Below are 21751 nucleotides of genomic sequence, written 5' to 3' on the forward strand. Positions count from 1 at the left end.
ACTACAGGAGTTTATCACCACTAAAGTGGCCTTACAAGAAATGTCAAAGGGACTTATTTAAATGGAATAGAAAAGACCACAAATAGGAATAAGAAAGTTATCAAAGAAAAAAATCACTGGTAAAGGCAAATATACAGTAAAGGTAGTGGATCAACCACCTATAAAGCTAGTATGAAGGTCAAAAGACAGAAGTACTAAAATTATCTAATTCCATGATAAGAAGATAGGGGATACACAAAAATAAAATAAGTAAAATAGGATATAAAAAACATGAAATGTCAGGGGAGGATAAAAGTGTAGGGCTTTTAGTAAGAAGTCAAACTAAGAGACCATAAACAATATAGATTATTATTTACATAGATTATTATATACGAACCTTGTGATAATCACACACCAAAAACCTATAATAATACATACAAAATAAAGAGAAAGGAACCCAAACGTAACACTAAAGAAGGCCATCAAATCATGAGAGAACAAGAGAAGAAGAAAGGAACAGAGAAGAACTACAAAAACATCCAGAAAAAAGTAACAAAATGGCAATAAGTACATACTTATCAATAGCTACTTTAAATGTCAATGGACTAAGTGCTCCAATAACAAGACTAAGGGTGGCTAAATCGATAAAAAAAAGAAGGCCCCTATACATGCTGCATGCAAGACACACACTTTGGATCTAAAGACACTCACAAACTGAAAGTAAAGGGAGGGAAAATGATACTCCAAGCAAATGGAAACAAAAAGAAAGCTGGAGTGGCAATACTTATATCAAACATAATAGATTTTAAAACGAGAACAAGAGACAAAGGGCATAACATAATGATAAAGGAAGCAATTCCAACAAGAGGACATAAAACTTGTAAATATCTATTTACCCAACATAGGAGCACCTATATACATAAAGTAATCTTTAACAGACATAAAAGGAGAAAATGACAGTAACAAAATAATAGTAGGGAACGTTAACATTCCACTTACATCAATGAATAGATCATCCAAACAGAAGATCAATAAGGAAACATTGGCCTTAAGTGACACATTAGACCAGATGGACTTAGTAGATATATACAGAACATTCCATCCAAGAACTGCAGAATACACATTCTTTTTTTTGGTGAGGAAGATTGGCGCTGAGCTAACATCTGTTGCCAATCTTCCTCTTCTTTTTTTTCTCACCAAAGTCCCAGTACGTAGTTGTATATCCTAGTTCTAAGTCCTTCTAGTGCTTCTATGTGGGATACCGCCACAGCATGACTTGATGGGCAGTGTGTAGGTCTGCACTGAGCATCTGAACTGGCAAACCCCAGGCCACTGAAGCAGAGCACACGAACTTAACCACTATGCCACTGGGCCAGCCTCCAGAATACACATTCTTTTCAGATGCACATGGGACATTCTCCAGAGTAGATCACATCTTAGGCCACAAAACAAGTCTCAAAAAATTTAAGAAGATTCAAATAATACCAAACAACTTTTCTGACCATAATGGTATGAAACTAGAAAACAACTACAAGAAGAAAACTGGAAAAGCCAGAGATATGTGGAGATTAAACACAATGTTAATGAACAACTATTGATCAATGAAGAAATTAAAGGAGAAATCAAAAAATACCTGGAGACAAATGAAAATGAAAATATGACATACCAAAATTTATGGGATATGGTAAAGCAGTACTAAGAAGGAAGTTTACAGCAATACAGGCCTACCTCAAAAAACAAGATTTTTCTCAAACAATCTATCAGTGTGCTTCAAGGAACTAGAAAAAGGAGAACAAATGAAGCCCAAAATCAGCAGGAGGAAGGAAATAATAAAAATTAAAGCAGAAATAAATACAATAGAGACTAAAAAAATAGTGGAAAAAATCAATTAAACTAAGAGCTGGTTCTCTGAAAAGATAAACAAAATTGACAAACCTTTAGCTAGACTCACCAAGAAAAAAAGAGAGAAGGCTCAAATAAATAAAATCAGAAACGAAAGAGGACAGATTACAATGGACACCACAGAAATACAAAGGACTATAAGAGAATACTAAGAAAAGCTATACACCAACAAATTGGATAATCTAGAAGAAATAGATAAATTCCTAGAATCATACAACCTTCCAAAACTGAATCAAGAAGAAATAGATAATCTGAATAGACCAATCACTAGTAAGGAAATCAAAACAGTAATGAAAAATCCCCTAAAAATCAAAAGCCCAGGACCAGATGGCTTCCCCAGTGAATTCTACCAAACATTCAAAGAAGACTCAATACCTATCCTTCTCAAAGTCATCCAGAAAATTGAAGAGGAGGGGACGCTTCCTAACTCATTCTATGAGGCCAACATTACACTGACACCAAAACCAGACAGGGACAACACACAAAAAAAGAAAATTATAAGCCAATATCACTGATGAACATAGATGCAAAAATCCTCAACAAAATACTAGCAAATCAAATACAACAATACATTAAAAGGATCATACACCATGATCAATTGGGATTTATTCCAGGGGTGCATGGATGGTGCAACATCTGCAAATCAATCAGTGTGATACACCACATTAATAAAATGAAGAATAAAAATCACATGATCATCTCAGATTCAGAGAAAGCATTCAACAAGACAGAGCATCCATTTATAATTTTTAAAAACTGAATAAAATGGGCATAGAAGGAAAGTATCTCAATATAATAAATGCCATATATAGCAAACCCACAGGTAACATCATACTCAATGGTGAAAAACTGAAATCTTTCCCTCTAAGAACAGGAACAAGACAAGGATGCCCATTTTCACCACTCTTATTTAACACAGTATTGAAAGTCCTTGCCAGAGGAGTCAGGAAAGAAAAAGAAATAAAGAGATTCAAATTGAAAAGGAAGAAGTAAAACTGTCACTATTTGCAGATGGATTTTATGTATGGAAAACTCTAAAGAATCCAACAAAAAAACTATTATAAATAATAAACGAATACAGTAAAGATGCAGGATACAAAATCTACATACAAGAATCACTTGCCTTTCTGTAACACAATGAAATAGGAGAAGGAGAAATTAAGAATACAATCCCATTTACAATGGCAAAAATATAAAATACCTAGGAATAAACTTAACCAAAAAGGTGAAAGACCGATACACTGAAAACTATAAAACATTGTTCAAAGAAGACACACAAATAAATGGAAAGATATTCCATGTTCATGGATGGGAAGAATTAACATAGTTAAAATGTACCTAAAGCAATCTACAGATTCAGTTCAATCCCTATCAAAATTTCCCAATGACATTTTTCACAGAAATAGAACAAGGAATCCCCAAATTATATGATATAGAACAACAAAAGACCCTGAATAGCCAAAGCAATCCTGAGAAAAAAGAACAAAGCTGGAAGTATTACACTCCCTGATTTCAAAATATACTACAAAGCTATTGTAATCAAAACAGCATGGCACTGGCAGAAAAACAGACACCTAGCTCAATGGAATAGAATCAAGAGCCCAGAAATAAACCCACACATCTATGGACAGCTAATTTTCAACAAAGGAGCCAAGAACTTACAATGGAGAAGGTAAAGTCTGTTCAATAAATGGTGTCCGGAAAACTAGACAGTCACATGCAAAAGAAAATAATCATTATCTTACACTGTACACAAAAATTAACTCAAAATAGATTAAAGACTTGAATGTAAATTCTGAAACCATAAAACTCCTAGAAGAAAACATAGGCAATAAACTCTTCAACATTGGTCTTAGCAGTATCTTTTTGAATACAATGACTCCCCCGAGGCAAGGGAAATGAATGTAAAAATAAACAAGTAGGACTACACCAAACTAAAAAGCTTCACCACAGCAAAGGAAACCACCAACCAAATGAAAAACCAGGGGCTGGCCCATTGGTGCAATGGTTAAGTTCACACGTTCTGCTTCAGTAGCCGGGGGTTCGCCGGTTTGGGTCCTGCGTGCAGACAAGGCACCACTTAGCAAGCCATGCTAGGTAGAGGAAGATGGGCACGGATGTTATCCTAGGGCCAGTCTTCCTCAGCAAAAAGAGGAGGATTAGCAGCAGAAGTTAGCTCAGGGCTAATCTTCCTCAAAAAAAACAAAAGAAAGAAAAAGAAAAAACAACCTAACAATTGGGAGAAGATACTTGGAAATCATATATCTGTTAAGGGGTTAATATCCAAAATACATAAAGAACTCATACAACTCAACAACAACAACAAAAATAACCCAATTAGAAAATGGACAAAGGATCTGAACATTTTTCCAAAGATATACACATGGCCAACAGGCACATGAAAATGCAAATCAAAACTACAATGAGCTATTGTCACCTGACGCCGTTCAGAATGGCTATAATCATTAAGACAGGAAATAAGTGTTGGAGAGGATGTGGAGAAAAGAGAGCCCTCAGACACTGCTGGTGGGAGTGTAAACTTGTGCAGCCACTATGGAAAACAGTATAGAGATTCCTCAAAAAATTAATAATATAACTACCATATGATCCAACTATCCCACTTCTGGGTATTTATCCAAAGAACATGAAAACACTAAGTCAAAAAGATTGCAGCATTATTCACAATAGCCAAGACATGGAAACAACCCAAGTTTCCATCAATGGATAAATGGATAAAGAAGATGAGGGGGATATATACACACAATGGAATACTACTCAGCCATAAAAAATGATGAAACCTTGGCATTTGTGACAACATGGATGGACCCTGAGGGTATTATGCTAAGCGAAATAAGTCAGAGGGAGAAATACAAATACCATATGATTTCACTCATAAGTGGAAGGTAAAAACAACAAGAAGAAACATAGACATAGATACAGAGATTAGATTGGTAGTTACTAGAGGGCAAAGAGGGGAGGGGGAAGGGCAAAGGAGTAAAAGGGCACATGTGTACAGTGATGGATGGTAATTAGACTTTGGGTGGTGAACATGATGTAGTCTAAACAGAATTTAAAATATAATGATGTACACCTGAAATGTACAAAATGTTATAAACCAATCTTAGCTCAATAAAGCAAATAAACTTTAAAAAAAGAGATGGATAAGAAAAGATTGAAGATAACTCCAAGATTTTAATCAATTTCAAGTCAAGGAATGGAGGTGTTAACTCAAACAGAAATGTCATGAGAGGCACTAGTAAAGTAATACTTACTGTGCATATACTCACTACATGCCAGGCAGTGTGCTAAGCACTCAGTATGCATTTTCACATTTAATTTCCCAACAGCCTGTGATAATGGTCTTTTGCCCTATTTTACAGATCAGGCAACAGGACTGCACCTGTGCCCCTAAACTCTAGTTTGCACAAATGCAGACGGTGGTTATTTTGTTCAGAGCTATATCACTAATGTCTGACACATAAAAAGCACTCATTATCTAAATTTTTGAATGAATGAGCACAGCTAATAAGGGATAGAGTCATGATTTGAACCCAGAACAGCCCAACTCCCACCTCCTGGAGAAGACATGGCATTCCCTTGCAGCCATACTGTGCTCAGGCCACAGCAGGATATCTAGCTGTGGATGCACAGCAGATACCTAAGTTCCAGCAATGGAGCTTGAGAAAAAGGTCGAGGCTAGAATAACCTTTCAGCATCCACGTGGAGATTGAAAAGCCCTAAAATTAGATGAGATGATTGAGAGAGAGGGTATAAACCCCGGAATAGAGCCTTAGAGAACAGCTATATTTAGAGTTGAGGGGAGGAAGAGGCATTTTAAAAAGGCAACGAAGACATATATGTCAGTGAGATAAGGCGAAGATATAGATCTAAAAGTAAAGGGGAAGGAGAAGGAGGGTTGTCAGCAGTATCAACCACCACAGAGTCATCAGAGCCTCAAAATTAAGGCAAGATAAATGAATTTGGGGATCAGGAGGTCATTGAGGACTTTTGGGTGAGCAGATTCGGAAAACAGCCTGAGTAAGAGTCAGCTGGCATCTGGGTGGATAGGGGAGCAGGGCTGTGGAGAAAGAGTGGGTAGTGAGGATGTAGAGCTCACTAGGATAAATTTGTCTGTAATTTCAAACAAGCTAGTAGTAGTAATATGAGAGGGGTTGAACATTCGAGTAGAAGTGATCTTTTGTGTTGTAAAAAGAAGGGTCTAGTAGGAAGGAACTAAAGATGGCAGAAAGAGAACAGACTACTGATAGAACATGACCCCAGAGGAGACAGCAGGAGAATGAGATGCAGGAGAATGAGATGCAGGGATGGCAGTCCTTAGAAAGGGCAAGAGACATGTTACCATTGGAGGTAGGAGAAAAGCTGAAAGAAAATATAGAAAAGTAAAGGTTCAGTAGAGAAAAAGTGAGGGCATTCAAATTGAAAGGAGCCAAGGTCTTAGTACCTAGAAAGCAGAGGGAAAGATTCAAGGCTAGAGGACAGTAAGAAATATTTTAATTAATTGAGGCAATAGTTGACAAAATTTATTGAATGCCTACTCTGCTATAAGCCAAGAATTCAGTAGAGAAGACCATAAGGGATAAAAATAAAGAAGCATAATTAGGGACCCAACTGAGAAGAAATAGCATGAACTTTTCATAGAACCCAGCAGCATGGTTTCACAGTTTTGCCCAGCTTCTGAAAAGTGGTTATTGAAGGAAGTTAATGGTGCTGCACAGGGTTAGGAACTGAAATGGTGAGAATGGCAGACAAGGATGGAGGAAAGAAAGATGGATTCTAGAGGCGAGAGAAGACAGTATTGGCATGGACTAAGCTGAGCGATGAGGTGAATGAATACTGAGAGGAGTTTAGAATCTAAACACTGTGATTTGGGTGTGGAGCAAGTTATCAGAAATGAGGAAATAAAGTGCTTGTAATCAGAAAAGGAATACTCTGTGTTTGAGAACTTAAAGTAAAATAGTTTCAGATCAAGCAAATTATGAAGTGCCCTGTCTGCATTTTCAGAGGTTATATGAGGAAGTATCAAGCCACGGTATTAGATGGGCTAGAAGTAAAAATCAATGAATGTGGCAAAGGATGAGAGCGGGTGGAGAAGATGACTGACCAGGCACCCAAATCATCAAGACAGGTAGGGTGTTGTGATGGAGGTCATAGACACAGCAATAAGGATAGGGCTTGGATGTCAAGGTTCAAAAACAGAGGTTGATGGAGGCAGAACAACAGTCTAAAATAACAAGAAGGGATAAGAATGTTTTTGAGGCTGAGTGTATCTTGAGGTGCAATTCAGATTTCAATTAAGGTAAAGAATTGGAAGTTCAACCTGACAATCCATCTAAGACCATAGAAGACTTTGCTCCACCGTTGAACTAGGAGGCAAACAGCAAGGAGTGAGTGATAGAGAAGTAAGCAAGGATGCACAGCAGAGAAGGAAAGGGTTGGCTAGAATAAGATATAAGCATTGTTCTCTGCCCTCATCTACCCTATCACCTCTTTACAGGACCCTTCTAATCCTTAACATTACTTGTAAGGCATTATCCCTATTTTACAGATAAGAAAAAGCTGGTTCTGAAATTTGAGTCTTGTCCTGACTGCAAAATCTAGTCTTTCTACAACATACTGACTCTCAGTGGTCTAAAAGTGTTACTGCAGCTTTCAAGGGCTAACTGGAAATCGTGTCGGACTTGTATGAAAAATGCTATGAAACACAATATATATTTTTTTTGAGGTAGAATTGGCATATAACATGATATTAGTTTCAGGTGTACAACATGATTTAATATTTGGATATATTGTGAAATGATCACCACAATAAGTCTAGCTAACATCTGTCACCATATATACAGATTTTTTTTTCTTACGATGGGAACTTTTAAGATTTACTCTCTTAGCAACTTTCAAATATGCAATACAATATTATTAACTATAGTCACCATGCTGTATATTAAATCCTCAGGACTTATTTCTTCTATAACTGGAAGTTTCGGCCTTTTGACCCATTTCACCCCACCACCCCCCCCACCAACCCCCTTCCCATAATGAACAACCTGTTCTCTGTATCTGTAAGCTTGTTTTGTTATTTGAAACAAAATCACACATTCAAGTGAGATCATACCTTATTTATCTTTCTTGGCCAGACTTATTTCGCTTAGCCTAACGCCCTCAAGGTCTGTCTCTGTTGTCTCAAATGGCAAGATTTCCTTTTTTAAGGCTGAATAATATTCCATTGTGTATATATACATTTTTCTTTATCCATTCATCCACTGATGGACAGTTAGGTTGATTCCGTGTCTTCACTATTGTAAATAATGCCACAATGAACATGAGAGTAGATATCTTTTTAAGTTAGTGTTCTTGTTTTCTTTGGGTAAATATAAGTAAAATTGCTGGATCAGATGGTAGTTCTATTTTTAATTTTTTGAGGAACATCCATTCTGTTTTCCACAGAGGCTGAACCAATTTACATTTCCACCAACAGTGCACAAGGGTTCCCTTTTCTCCACATCCTTCTCAACACTTATCTCTTCTCTTTTTGACGCTAGCCAGTCTAACATATGTGAAGTGATTTCTCATTGTGGTTTTGATTTGCATTTCCCTGATGATTAGTGATGTGGAGCACTTTTTCATGTGCCTATTGGCAATCTGTGTGTCTTCTTTTGAAAAATGTCTATTCAACAACTAGAATATAGAGCTATGTACTGGGAGGGCTTCGGGGAGAAGAAGAAGAAGAAAAAAAAAGAAGATTGGCAACAAATGTTATCTCAGGTGCCAATCTTTTAAAAAAAAATCTATTCAGAGCCTCTGCCCATTTTTTAATCAGGTTTTTTTCTATTGAGTTGTATGTACAATGTATTTCTTTGTGTTGCTCTTGAACTATATTCAGCTCTAAAACGTTCTATGTGAGCTTGCATATTTAATACTGTATATTTAAATCTTAACTTTCTTTTTCAAGAAAAACATCTTGGACCCTTTTCCTTAATGATATTAAGGAACTTCCAAATACATCCTAAATGATCACATTGAATTTCTGCAACTATACCCTAAAACACTAAGTTAATATTTATATTGTATTATTTTTCAGGTGTGAAAATGAAACCAAATTCAAAACAGAAGAAGTATTCTGGGCTTACAATTTCTGCCCTACTCCGTACTCCTGGACTGCACTTCTGGGCCTTATTTTATATCTTGTTTTCTTCGCACCTGGTAAACCAAAGGCTATTGTTGTGTTAATTAAATTGTCTCTTTTTAGAGGAGACAAGCTACTCTTTTTAAAATTCCTTACATACTACTTTACTGAAATTTTTAATTTTGTATTTCTCAGGAATGGGACCAATGCCTTGGACTGTGAATTCTGAAATATATCCCCTTTGGGCAAGAAGTACAGGAAACGCATGTTCATCTGGAATAAACTGGATTTTCAACGTTCTGGTTTCATTGACATTTTTACACACAGCAGAGTATCTCACATACTATGGTAAGAGAGTATTTTTTCCAGCTATAGTTTCATTTTTATTTTTCCTACTGTGTTTAGATATGCTATCATTTGTGATTGAAAAGACTAGATGGTTATATTTTTGCTGTTATAAATATCTCTGTGTGGCTTTCTTGTTCCCTGAAGTCCTTGGAAATGGACCTGGAAAAAAAGAAGAGGAATTCTCCCTTCCTGAGCAGCATTGCTTCTTGTCCCTCAGCGCTTCATAGCTTTCACCCACCCACCCACTCTCCCAACCCAAACATTTCCCAGCTATCTCCCTAGTTGGAAATCTTCACAGCAGAGCCGTTAGTTTAATGAAGAAACACAAACAACAGAGAATGGTAGAAAGAGGTAGGCAGGAAGTCTAGGGCTAATGCTTGAAGATGTCCCACGACAGGGATGGAGTCGTGTCCAAGAGCAGAATCAGGGTAGGGCTGAAAGTAGCTCCCCCAAATGTCGTGCTGGGAGTTATGCCTTCCGCTGTATCATCTATGCCATTCAGGCCACGGCATGTGCATTTCAGTGTCCACTGAGAATGGCACTTACCACTGCCAAAACTGTAAACATAACAGAAGGGTTCAAGTGAAAAGGTGTGGAGGCCATAACTCAAAGAAAACAATATTGGGAAGTGGCTGAGTTAGGAAAAAACTTTGGGAAGGTACTTCAAGTCCATTTTTACCAAAATGAAATGTCTTTCTTTTTTTAGCAAGATGATTTCTTCATTGTCTGTATAAGTTTATAGATTGTGATTGGATTCTAAATTGATGAAATATGAGGTTTTCACTCTAACTCCCTAAGCCTCTATGCTGTATATGGAATGCCTGCTGCTTAGGCCATCCTCTGATCCCCTCCCCTATGACTCACCTCCCTTCATCTCACCCCACCCCATGATCTAAGCACTCATTATTCCTTTTTGCAGTAACAGGTTCGTTTGTCAGCCCCTCTCCCCTTACTGCTGGACCATAAGTCCCATGAGCTCAGGCAAGTACTACACCTTGTTCACCATTAAATTCCCAGTGCCTTCCAGGGTGTGCCATTCACTTGATAAGCACTCAGAAGTGTTTGTCAAATGAATACACATGCAGATGAATTTTGTAGATGAGTGATGAATAAAGGAAACATTATAAAAATTTATTCCTCCTCTCTTCTGAACATGCTGAATTGGTATTTACTTTTATTTAATACTATTTATCTACTGAGTATTATCTTTATAAACTCTTCTCTCTCCCAACCACCATTTAGAACATTTAGAAATACTTATTTTCTTGGAAAGGAAATGCACTGGCATTTTAAACTAGATATATATTCAGTATGTTCAGCTTTATCCCACTTGGCAATTAAAATTTTTACATAAATTCATAAAGTTATCTTCCTGACACCATGAGTATGAGCACAATAAATATTTACCCATATTTGCTGATTCCTGAGAACACATTTAAGACCTAAATATAGACTAACATCCTGAGGAAGCATTTTTTATAGAAATTCATAGACCAAATAATAGTCTACTTGGTAAGACTTCTGATAGCAAAGCTCCTCTTTCTTGAATTTATGCTGCCAGAAAAACATGAGGCAACAGAAGTAAAATTTAAACAGGGCCCAGCCAGACTTCTTTCAAAAATATCCCATTAGAAGAAGCTTTTTGCTTTGTTACTAAGCCAAGCTTCTATCATGTCAGTGCACCAGTCAGTCCATTAGGTCTACTGCTTTCTAGTACTGGAACAATATTTCAGTTCAGGTTCATTTTTTCCCTGTTTTTTTTGATGTACATTTTAATCTACATGTTACTGATTTATGTAAGGTATATGTTTCTATTCCTAATTTATGAATATACACCATAATGATGTATTTCCTCTGGAAATATCCATGTCTTTCTATTTCCTTCTTTTTTTGTTTTGTAAGACCTCAGATTTTGATTCCTTCATAAACTAGACCGCTTAGACAGGTCTGCCTTGGACCCCATCCAGTAATGTTTTGTAATATTACTAAAAATTATCATTAAACTGTCACCAGTATACCATTTTATGTATAGCATGTGTGACTGAAGTGATCCCTTGGAGAGCATTAGATCAAAGTTCCTGGGTTGAGGTATTGAAATTCAATCAAACATGGTCTTTGATTCCTCATTTTGCATAATTCAATTAAATACCTGTCTTAATCTGAAACTTAATGTAGGACTCTAATAAGATTTATTTCCTTCCGAATAAAGCTGAGGAGTATCTGCACTGTTTAACAATCCTGACAGACATTTTTTTCATTTTAATTCCGAGGGGGGAATAATTAAGAAAGTGAGTTACATAATTGACCTGCCCTTTACATGCAGCAGGTCACAGCCTCCGGGCCTGCCCACACCTCTGTGGCTCAACCACAGGTCTCACCAGAGAAGCCCACTTAGCTTTGGCGTTTGCTTGCTTTAGATTCCTCAGATTTAATAAAAGGGTCTTGTATTTTAATAGAATTTCCCTGATGTTATTTGGCTTGGGAATCTGGGTCACAAGCAAGAAGCTGCACGGCATTCAAGAATCTTCCTAACCCATCTAGTTGGTTTTAACTGTACGAGTTTAGCACTAACAGATTTGATTTGTTGCTTCTGATCATGCCTCTCTTCCTAAATTGTGAATTGTGATGAATATTTCCTCAATACTACATTTTATAAAGTCAAACTAGGTTTGCTCTGTTAGAGATTTTGGAGTTTAGCAGCCTGGTTTAGTCTAAAATGTTATACCAGTTGCACTTTTTTTTTTTCTGTTTCTCATCATCATGATTATGATCCTTTCTTTGTTCCTCTCTGCTAAAGATTCCAATTCTGTTCTTACCTCCACAACTTTGCTTATCTGTAAACAGATCACAGGACTTCATCTCCTTTCATTTTTTTCTCAAAACTCCCACATTCTCCAAAAGCTAGCTTGTCAGTATCACCTTTTTGATGAAAACATTCCCAATTTATTGGTCATACCAACCTTGTTCCACTCTATCTCTGAAAGCATCTGTTGTGTTCCCTACTCATTTAGTAGAATCTGATTATGCTGTCTATCACTTTTTTGAGCAGCTAACATCCAAATTCTAATAGGCAGGTAACATACATTATTTTATTCTTGCAGTTTGGCAAGGCAGGAATTATTTTCTCCATTAAATCAGGAAACTAAGGTCAAGAGAGTTTAAGAAACTGCCCAAGGATTCAGCCTGGGTTGCTTTGTGATTGTCAGACTCTACAGAGCCATGGTGCCTTCCTTTCACTGTAACACTCAGCCACACATCCCAGATTACCTAGTATTATTTTTTGGTTATTTACCAAGTATAAGACATAAAAAAATGTATGTTTGTAGTAAGTATTCAATGTGAACCAAACAAATGAAATAAATGAGCCCTATATTTGTAAATAGAGTTGTGTTTTTATTAAAGAGAATTTGATTTATACAAGTCTAGCTCCTTAAGATTGTATGGCTTCTGATGACTTAATCTAATAAACTATGTCTTGATTTAGTCAACTCTTTAATATTTTTTCTAATTTCTCATAATTTATCTCTATTTCCCTTCTGTTTTATCATGGCTCCTCATTCCAGAGAGCAGATTCTTTTGGGTGGCCAATTGAGCAGCATTTTTCCTCTGTAGTTTTCCTTGAGCCTTCCCAAGAAATGTTTCTGTGTATATTCCTGAAATGGTTATTTATACGTATGTCTTTAAGAATGTAGTATTAATAATGTCTTTCCTATTCTGTAATGATTCAGCAGAACTGAGAAATGTTAATTCAGTTCTTTAATTGTTATGCTATTCATCTTAAAGACATATTTGAAAGTCAAGCTTTATGTTGTCTAGTTTAGCCCTTTATTTCAGATCTGTTACTCAATATATTCCATCTGGCAGTCAACAAGAGCACATTCATTCTCTAGACGCTCCAGTGTGTCAGGCTCTGTACTAGGGAACCCACAGACAAACAAGGCATAGACTCTGCCCTTAAGACCACTTTTGCTACTGAAACAGAAGAGGATGTCTCTCTCTCAAGCATCTCATAACCATCTCTCCAAAACCTGGTCCTGATTTGGGTTGTAAAATTTATAGAATTATAAACTTAAATCATAGCTGAGAAACCATCTTATTTTGCTGAATCAGGAAACTGAGGGCCAGAGAAGAGGTTAAATGACTATTTAGAAGTCACATAGCAAATTTGAAATCCAGATTTTCCAACTCCTAATCTGATATCCTTTCTCCAGCCTTTGTCCCATTAGTTTGTCATCTTCCTTCCCCCATCTCATATACAGGATGGTCTGGACCAAAGGCCTAAAATTAGGCAAGGACTCCGTTATAGTTAGTTGTTTCCAACCATCGAAAGTGAAAGCATAGGTTCTTATATTTAAATTGGGAATTGGACTATATAAGGAAAGGCCATCTTGGAAATATGTAAGAACATGCTCAAGTCACATACTCATATATCTCATCCATCTTGGCTTGCTGAATTGACACTTGGAAAACACAACCAGGTAGTAATTATGTCTTTGTGGTTGTGCTGCATTGACATGCATAGTCTTACAGCAGAACAAAATTCTCTGACCTCATGGAGCTTACATTCTAGAGGAGGAAAATAAAACAAATTAGTAAGCTTTATAGTATGTCAGATGGTGATAAGTGCTCTGCACCAAAAGAAAAAGCGGATGACTATAAGGATCTAAGAGAAGGAACAAGGAGACTAGTTAGGAGACTCCTGCAGCAGTGCAGATGAGGGAGGATGGCCGTCAGATCACAGACATCAGTGGAATGAGGAGAAGTGGTCATCTTCAGATTATATTTGAAGGCAGATCCAACAGGACTAACCAGCATATTGGATACTGGGCAGGAGAGTGAGAGAAAAGTCAAGGTTGACTATCAGACTTTTGGAATGAGAGACCAGAAGGATAGAGTTGCCATGTACTCCAGTGAGTCATGTGTTCAGCAGTGTCATCATTGTATGTGGGTTCTGGAAATACTAGATAAATGAGAAAGAAATTTCTCCCTCAAAGTGCCTCCAGTCTAGTAGACAAGACCAATAATACATGCACATAATTATAATATTTCTTGGTTATTATGATAGGAGGCCTTAGCAAAGTGCTGTGAAAGCACATAGAGAAAAGTTATCTCTATCCAGCCACATGAGAAAAGACTGCAAAGCAGAAGTTACATCTGAACCTGGTCTATCATTCTTCTTGAGTTTGGCCTTACAAGTTTAGAAAGGCAAATTACATTATATTCACAGGATTAGAACAATTAGAGTAAACCAGGCTGGCAGTAATTTTTGGTTCCATTTCATACCACAGTTATGCATGACTGACCAGAAAGGAAAGTCAAAATCAAGGACTGTTTCTAACCTAGGCCCCCTCTCTCTATATATAGACCATATTTATATACACCAAGTATATCTATGTGTATTTATACATACATATTATTTTCCATTGCAGGAGCCGCCTTCCTTTATGCTGGATTCGCTGCCGTGGGACTCCTTTTCATCTATGGCTGTCTTCCTGAGACCAAAGGGAAAAAATTAGAGGAAATTGAATCACTCTTTGACAACAGGCTATGTACATGTGGCGCTTCAGATTCTGATGAAGGGAGATATATTGAATATATTCGGGTGAAGGGAAGTAACTATCATCTTTCTGACAACGATGCTTCTGATGTGGAATAAATTTCAGCTGCTGACATATTTAGTCATTTAAACAAACTTGGGGGAGAAGAGCAGCAATGGATGACCTCACTGCCCTGCTTCTAATCTGGTTCTTTCCACAGCCTAGTTTGGAATGACTTCATATTCTAGAATATTTGATTAGGAGGAAGATACAACCATGATGACATTGTTTTTTTTCACAAGCAGAAATGTAAAAAAATATTTACGGAGATTTTAAACTAATAATTATCGAGCAAATATGTGCAATTCCTTCCTGAGGTAGTCTAAAATGAATACTGTATCCAGTGACTTCAGCGGTATCCTTTTTTCCTAAGACCATATTATTATATGTGGCATATTATTAGTGGCAGTTGAGTCAGTGCTGATCTAGCCAAATCATAATATGTATGATATACTTATAAAGAAGGATTCTGGGATATGATCCAAGGGTGTTTTCTGTCAAAACATGGCCTATTGGCCCTAAATTTTCCTAAGGACAAGTAGCTTATCTGTGATCAGCTATTAGAAAATAAATTCCCTTTAAGCTTTCATCAACAGATTCGAAAGTGCCTCCTACAAGGGCACAGCTGTCCTTATCTCCTTTGGATTCCATATTTGGTTTCTCTCTCCAATTCAGCTCTTGAGAGTTCTTCAGAAACTGACTATGTACAGGCTATTTTGAACATTATGAAAAGCAGGTCTTTTAGGGTTTATTTTCATACATATTTTTTTGCAGCAGTGATAAGTATGCATTTGCACAGATAAGCTAACAAGTTTTGATAAGTATATTTTATTACTAGAAAGTAAGAAAGAGAAGATTTTTCTGGACCCCTGATAGAGTTAGTCACTTAGGTATGCAACTTCAACACAAAATAGAGCTAGATCTTCAACTGTATTTCAGGGTCAGTTTTTGTTCATGCCAGAATCACCTGATATTCACCACACCTGCAGTCGTCAACTCTGGAGTCCTATTTGTCCCTTCATTTGTGTTAAATAACTGCTAGCAGACTATTTTTCCCCCCTCTTTTAATCAAATTTCTCAAACAAAAAAGGAAAAAAATCAGTGACAGAAATAATCCTGCTGTTATTGATGTTTGTTCAATTAAAGAGTGGGACTTATTTTTTTCTTAACTTATTAACTCTTCCTAATGGAATTGTCACATTTTATTACCTAATAGTACTTTGTCTTTTTTTACTCTAAGAACATAAACTAGTTTTTATTTTTGCACACCCTGTCTTGTTTTCCCTGACAATTTACCAAAAAAAAAAAAAAAGATACATAGATTTGTCTGAGAGTGTTTCCTTTTTTCTCATGGTTGGCTTGGATTTTTTCCTTCTTGTCTAAAAATTGGGATTATCTATTGGAACAGATTGCTGGTTCTCATACAGCACATGACTTTAAGAAATGTTGACTTACCACATGCCTACAATGTCTTTTCAAAGTGTTCCTTGGTTTTTATGCTCATTCATCAAGGAACTCTAATTTTTGCTCTTATATTAAGAATTATATAGTATGTACAAAATTATTCATAAATTACTTATTAGTTCCAGTGAAAATATGAATGACTCACCTGTGGCCAGTTAGGAACACATAAGTTTGGTGCATGTTAACATGGCTCTAAACATTAAATAAGGTACTTTTTGGAATGAAAAGGTGGCTGTCTCTAAATTCAATGTGTTTCTGCCAGTCTCCAAGATGTTTTGTTCTTCTCTTAAAGTCTGGCTTGTTCCTATCAATCACAGTTATCAAAGCTGAGAATGTAGCCAAGAAGGTTCATTCTCTCAGCAACCAGGGGTATGATACGTGTTTAAACGGTCACTTTACTGGCCTAAAAATCCTTCAGCCAAAAAAGTTTTCTCCCTTTGGTTATGTCATGTAATAAAAATATTATTTTTTCCTTCAATTAGGTGCATTGACAATTGATTTATAAGGGGATAGTAATATTAATTTTTCCCAGAAAAGCAGATGAGATTTAATGGAGAAAATTATTATTCTATTGATATTTCTTACCCCATAAGAAATTTCTTCTCTGTGTAATATTTCTCACAGATCAAGTGAAGTGGAAAACAAGCTACTGTGTGGTAAAATCAGAATATGATGGGGAGAAAAAATATTTAGACCAATAAAGTGCCCTCTTTAAAAATTTATGTTTCTGATTTATCCAAGTAATTGCCTCAGTTCTTCTCTTTATTGTATATATAGCCTTAACTATATGCTTATATACTCAGCTGGGCTGAATGCACAGTAACTTTATTAAAGGAGCAACTCGACCCTTATTATGTCCTAAAGCAGAACATGGCCTGTTCTCCCCGACATAAGCAGATGGTGTTTGCAACTTTCCATCCATAAATGCACATAACAGGCAAAATCAGTCCCAGTTCTCCTCCCCATTCTCCTCAGCTTCTTTAAAGGACTATTTGTTATTTATATGATGATAAAGATAGATAATATGCCATATCTTTGAAGTACAAGACAGAGAGGCATAGTTATAAGAATTATTTGTAATTTTTTAAAAACAACTACTTGAAAAGGCACCTTATAAAATTAGGGTATTATTTTTAGATTCAGTGAACATTTATAGTACATTAAAAATTGAATGTTTGAATTTTGCAGGCTTTTTTATATTACGCACCTTTTAAGTTCTCAGTCTTTGGCTACCACTATCAACTTGAAAACATTCCGTTTTCATTCTGAAACATCATCAAATACATATTTTATAGGGCGATTTGTTTATATGTGTTATATTTGACTTACCATATTAAAGCACATTAAGCATCATGCTTTTAACTGAAATTATAGGTTTCCTTCTAAACGTGCTGCAGATTCAACAGAGGTATATTATGTTTTAGGGAAATTTAGTGAAGGAGGTCATCACCCCTATTGAGGCTTAGCCTGGATGGCTGATGAGATCTGCACTAGACTTAAGAGAATATAGCATTTCATCTGCATCTGAACACATAAGGCTGAATGTGATGTCAGATAGGTTTTACACATTTGGTATTAATATTTTTCTTCAATATAAACATTCCTAATAATTTTGATTGTTGCACCTTAGTCAATAATTATCCAAGACATGATTTTTAATATGTATCTAAAGATCTAAATTAAAATTAGACTTAAAATGTAGTATTTCCATTTGAATTTTGTTCCCAGTCATATGCGGTAGTTAGTTCCCTGATGGAAAATGCTATGAGAGTAATGCTATCAAGTGCTTTTTCATAATTTTATTTTACCACTGAACCAGATTTTAGTATATGTCTAAACATTATTTTTTAAGTTATTCACTCTAAAATGGTAAATCCATTAAAGCAAAGAATTTATAAATTGTTTACTATAATTTCAAAATCAGTTATCCAGAGGAAGAATGAAGAGAAAAAATGTAAGTTGACAACTTACCCTTTTGCTTTTACACAGAAAGTAAAATTGAAATGTATTCTAATAATCCACAGATCCTGGGGGAGGACAGTCTAGAAAATACTATCCATATGTTATCTAAGAGAGTCTCAATTTATAAACTTTATCAGTGTCATTAAATACTGTAATACAGTGAGGGGAGTGGGAGGATTCTTTTGATTTTATTTCATTGGCATAGTAATTAAGAACAATAAAATTAATGAGATGTTTTGTTATAATCAGATTTTTTTTTTTTATCATTCTCCTAGTTATAAAATCTTAAATTATACTAAGCACATAAAAACTCAGATTTATACAGTTATTGGGACAAGTTTTAAATTACCAATTTCAGACCTTTGCACTAACTATGGATAAAAGAATGACATAACAGGTCAGGAGCAGAGAATTCATAATTTGTGCTTTATAGCAAAACATATTAAATTGTGGATAAAATTTACAGCTCATGTGTAGCTGCTGCCTATAAAAGACTCATAGGTGTTCTCTGGATTAACGTTAATATCCTATTTTCTGTCCTTTTCTATCAGTTGTCTTAGCCTCATGTACAGTAATGTTAAGCTAATTTGATGAAGTGATTTAGGTTGTAGCAGCGTATCAATTATCAGTACATTCAGTTCTTCTGGGTGAGCAGTATTGCTACTATTTTCTAGAAAGGGTAATCATTTTAAAATGTCAAACAGCTAACTGCTACCAACTCTCTTATATATTGTCTCCTAGAGAAGGAAATTTTTGTCTGCCTATATACATCAGAAAGATAGTTCCTAAGAGTATTAATGACGTTCAGAAGTACATGAATTTTATCCTCATAATTTGCTTGTGAGTGTAAAACAATGTAATTCCTATAAAACTTTACTTTGTATGTATAAAACAGTCTGTTGCACTTGAGTGATTTGGTCTTTGGAATGTTAAATACTTACTTTCATTTAGCAGTAATATTCAGATTTTTATTTTAGACAGTTAAGTTCATGTGTTTGATTTTGTCACATCAGTATAAAGGAGAAAAAGAAATACAGCTTACAAGTACTCAAAAATAAAAACCAGTATTTTGTAAAGTTTTAAAATGTTAGCAAATTTAACATCATTCCATCTTATTTGAAGGTTAAAAAAGATGAGATTTAATTCTAGCCAAAGTAGAAATTTATATTCTCCATGTCCAAACTGGTTCCTAGCGGCTTTTGGACTATATCTCACTTGATGTTATAGTATCTCTTATTTGTAATAAATGTTCAAATTTCTATTTAGAAGCACTAATGTACATCTAGATTAAATCAAAACACAGTTTTATGCTTTTAAAATGTTTTCAAAATATATATTTTAATTTTTAGGTGCATGTTACATAGTGTTTAACACTTCACATGTCTTGGAAAATTCAATATAAATATTTATTCCTACACGTGACATATGGGATATCTCTTAAAAATAATGAATATTTATCATTTCCTTCAAAGTCATTCTAGCCTATAGCTGTATCAAAAGTATTGTATATTTTATGGAGATTTAGTGATGTATATGTAAATGTTTTTTAAGTTATTTTATTGAAGTTCAATCTTTACATAAAATGAAAATCTTTTTTTAAAAAAAGTGTCAGTGCCAGAACTGTAAATGAAAATAATCAAATAAAAGTTAAGACAATTCATTACTCATATATCTCCCTTGCACTTTTTATTTTCTCTACATCTCTTCCTTAGATTTTAGGATCTAGGTTACACAGTAAAAGCATCTACAAAGATTACCTACCTCTACATATTTATGCAGGCCTACTCATTTTAATGATATTTTCCCTCTTTTGAGCATAGGTAAACACAACTATCTTTGAAAAATATTTTATAGGGACCAGCCTGGTCACATAATGGTTAAGTTCGCACACTGCTTTTCAGCGGCCCAGGGTTCATGGCTTCAGATCCCAGGCATGACCTACACACTGCTCATCAAGCCATGCTGTGGAAGCATCCCACATACAAAAAAAAGAAGAAAACTGGCACAGAGGTTGGTTCAAAGACATATTCCTCAAGCAGAAAGAGGAAGATTGACAACAGATTTATCTCAGGGCCAATCTTCCTCATCAAAAAAAAAAAATTATAATACCTAAAAATTGTTCCAAGGAATTACTCTAAACATAAAACTTTGAAATGAAATGCTTAGGAATTCTTGAAATATTATTTCTGGTCGTTCTCAGAAGCAGACATTGACATGAACCATTATATTAGGTTGACAAAAATTATTTTTGGTTATTGCTTTGTAAATGAAAATGAAACACCTGCTGGATGAACAGTTGACATTCATCCTGGAACTCTGTTGCTCTCCATTGTCACTCTGCTCCAACAGCAGCTTTTACTACAAGCATTACATTACTGTTTGATCTGGGCAGCCACTGACTTTCTCCATAGTTAGGGTGTGCCATCCCAAGCCCAACCATACAAATAGCCCAAGGAGATCCTCTGAAGACACTAGATCCACGGTCATTCAAAGTCTTTCAATGAAGTTGCATCTTAACCAAAGATTCTCATCAGCAGGTAAGGCAAAAATCCTATAAATTATCATAAAGTGTACACCCACCTGGACACCTGACTAGTATATACGTCTGTATCAGTGGCCAGAAAAGTCCTCATTCAATTGCCTAATCCTGTGGGGTAAACGTTGTCATCCTTTTATGGATACTAAAACTTAAGTTCAGAACATTTTGGTGATGGGCCCAGGATCATACACTAGGAAGTGGTAAAAAACTTTTCTCTGCAGTGAATACTCCAACAGTCTTCCTCTCTTGGTCCTCATCTGGAATGTTGTCCTGTCAGACCCAGGCAGAAAGATTAAAAAATAGACATTGTGGGCACAGCCAGTGGCGCAGTGGTTAAGTTCACACACTCCGCTTTGGCGGCCCAGGGTTCACATGTTCAGATCCTGGGCACAGACCTACACACCGTCATGAAGCCATGCTATGGAGGCATCCCACATACAAAATAGAGGAAGACTGGCATGGATGTTAGCTCAGCGACAGTCTTCCTCAAGCAAACAGAGGAAGCTTGGCAACAGATGTTAGCTCATGATCAATCTTCCTCGCCAAAAAAACAAAAAGAAGACATTGTGGAATTCCTGTGTAATAACTTAAATGGTGTGCAGAAAAAGAATCAGATACCTCATTTTAACCTGAGGTATAGACACAAATCCTGAAAACCTTTGATTTCAGGATTCTTCTCCAAATATGAAGCAGTATACAGTAAAATGTTTTAACAGATCAGACTGAAAACAAATTGTCTAGGTTTTAATCTCAGCTTTTCTGCTTAGTGCCTGGTAACCTAAATTACTCATTTTCTTGTCTATAAAATGGAGATATTGT

At 35.8% G+C, this 21751-nt stretch overlaps 1 protein-coding gene across 1 annotated transcript in view; it reads left to right on the plus strand.

Annotated features, from left to right (window-relative positions):
• Positions 1-20064, plus strand: part of LOC123276289 (uncharacterized) — a 76526-nt gene extending 56462 nt beyond the window's left edge. The window contains exons 3-5 of the mRNA XM_070506538.1: positions 8978-9099; positions 9218-9370; positions 14800-20064. Coding sequence (XP_070362639.1) covers positions 8978-9099; positions 9218-9370; positions 14800-15026 — 502 coding nt within the window. The 3' untranslated portion in view covers positions 15027-20064. The remainder of the gene's footprint in view (positions 1-8977; positions 9100-9217; positions 9371-14799) is intronic.
• The last annotated feature ends 1687 nt before the right edge of the window (positions 20065-21751 follow it).

This window comes from Equus asinus, chromosome 3 (genome assembly GCF_041296235.1).
Source record: "Equus asinus isolate D_3611 breed Donkey chromosome 3, EquAss-T2T_v2, whole genome shotgun sequence".
NCBI classification, from domain to species: domain Eukaryota; kingdom Metazoa; phylum Chordata; class Mammalia; order Perissodactyla; family Equidae; genus Equus; species Equus asinus.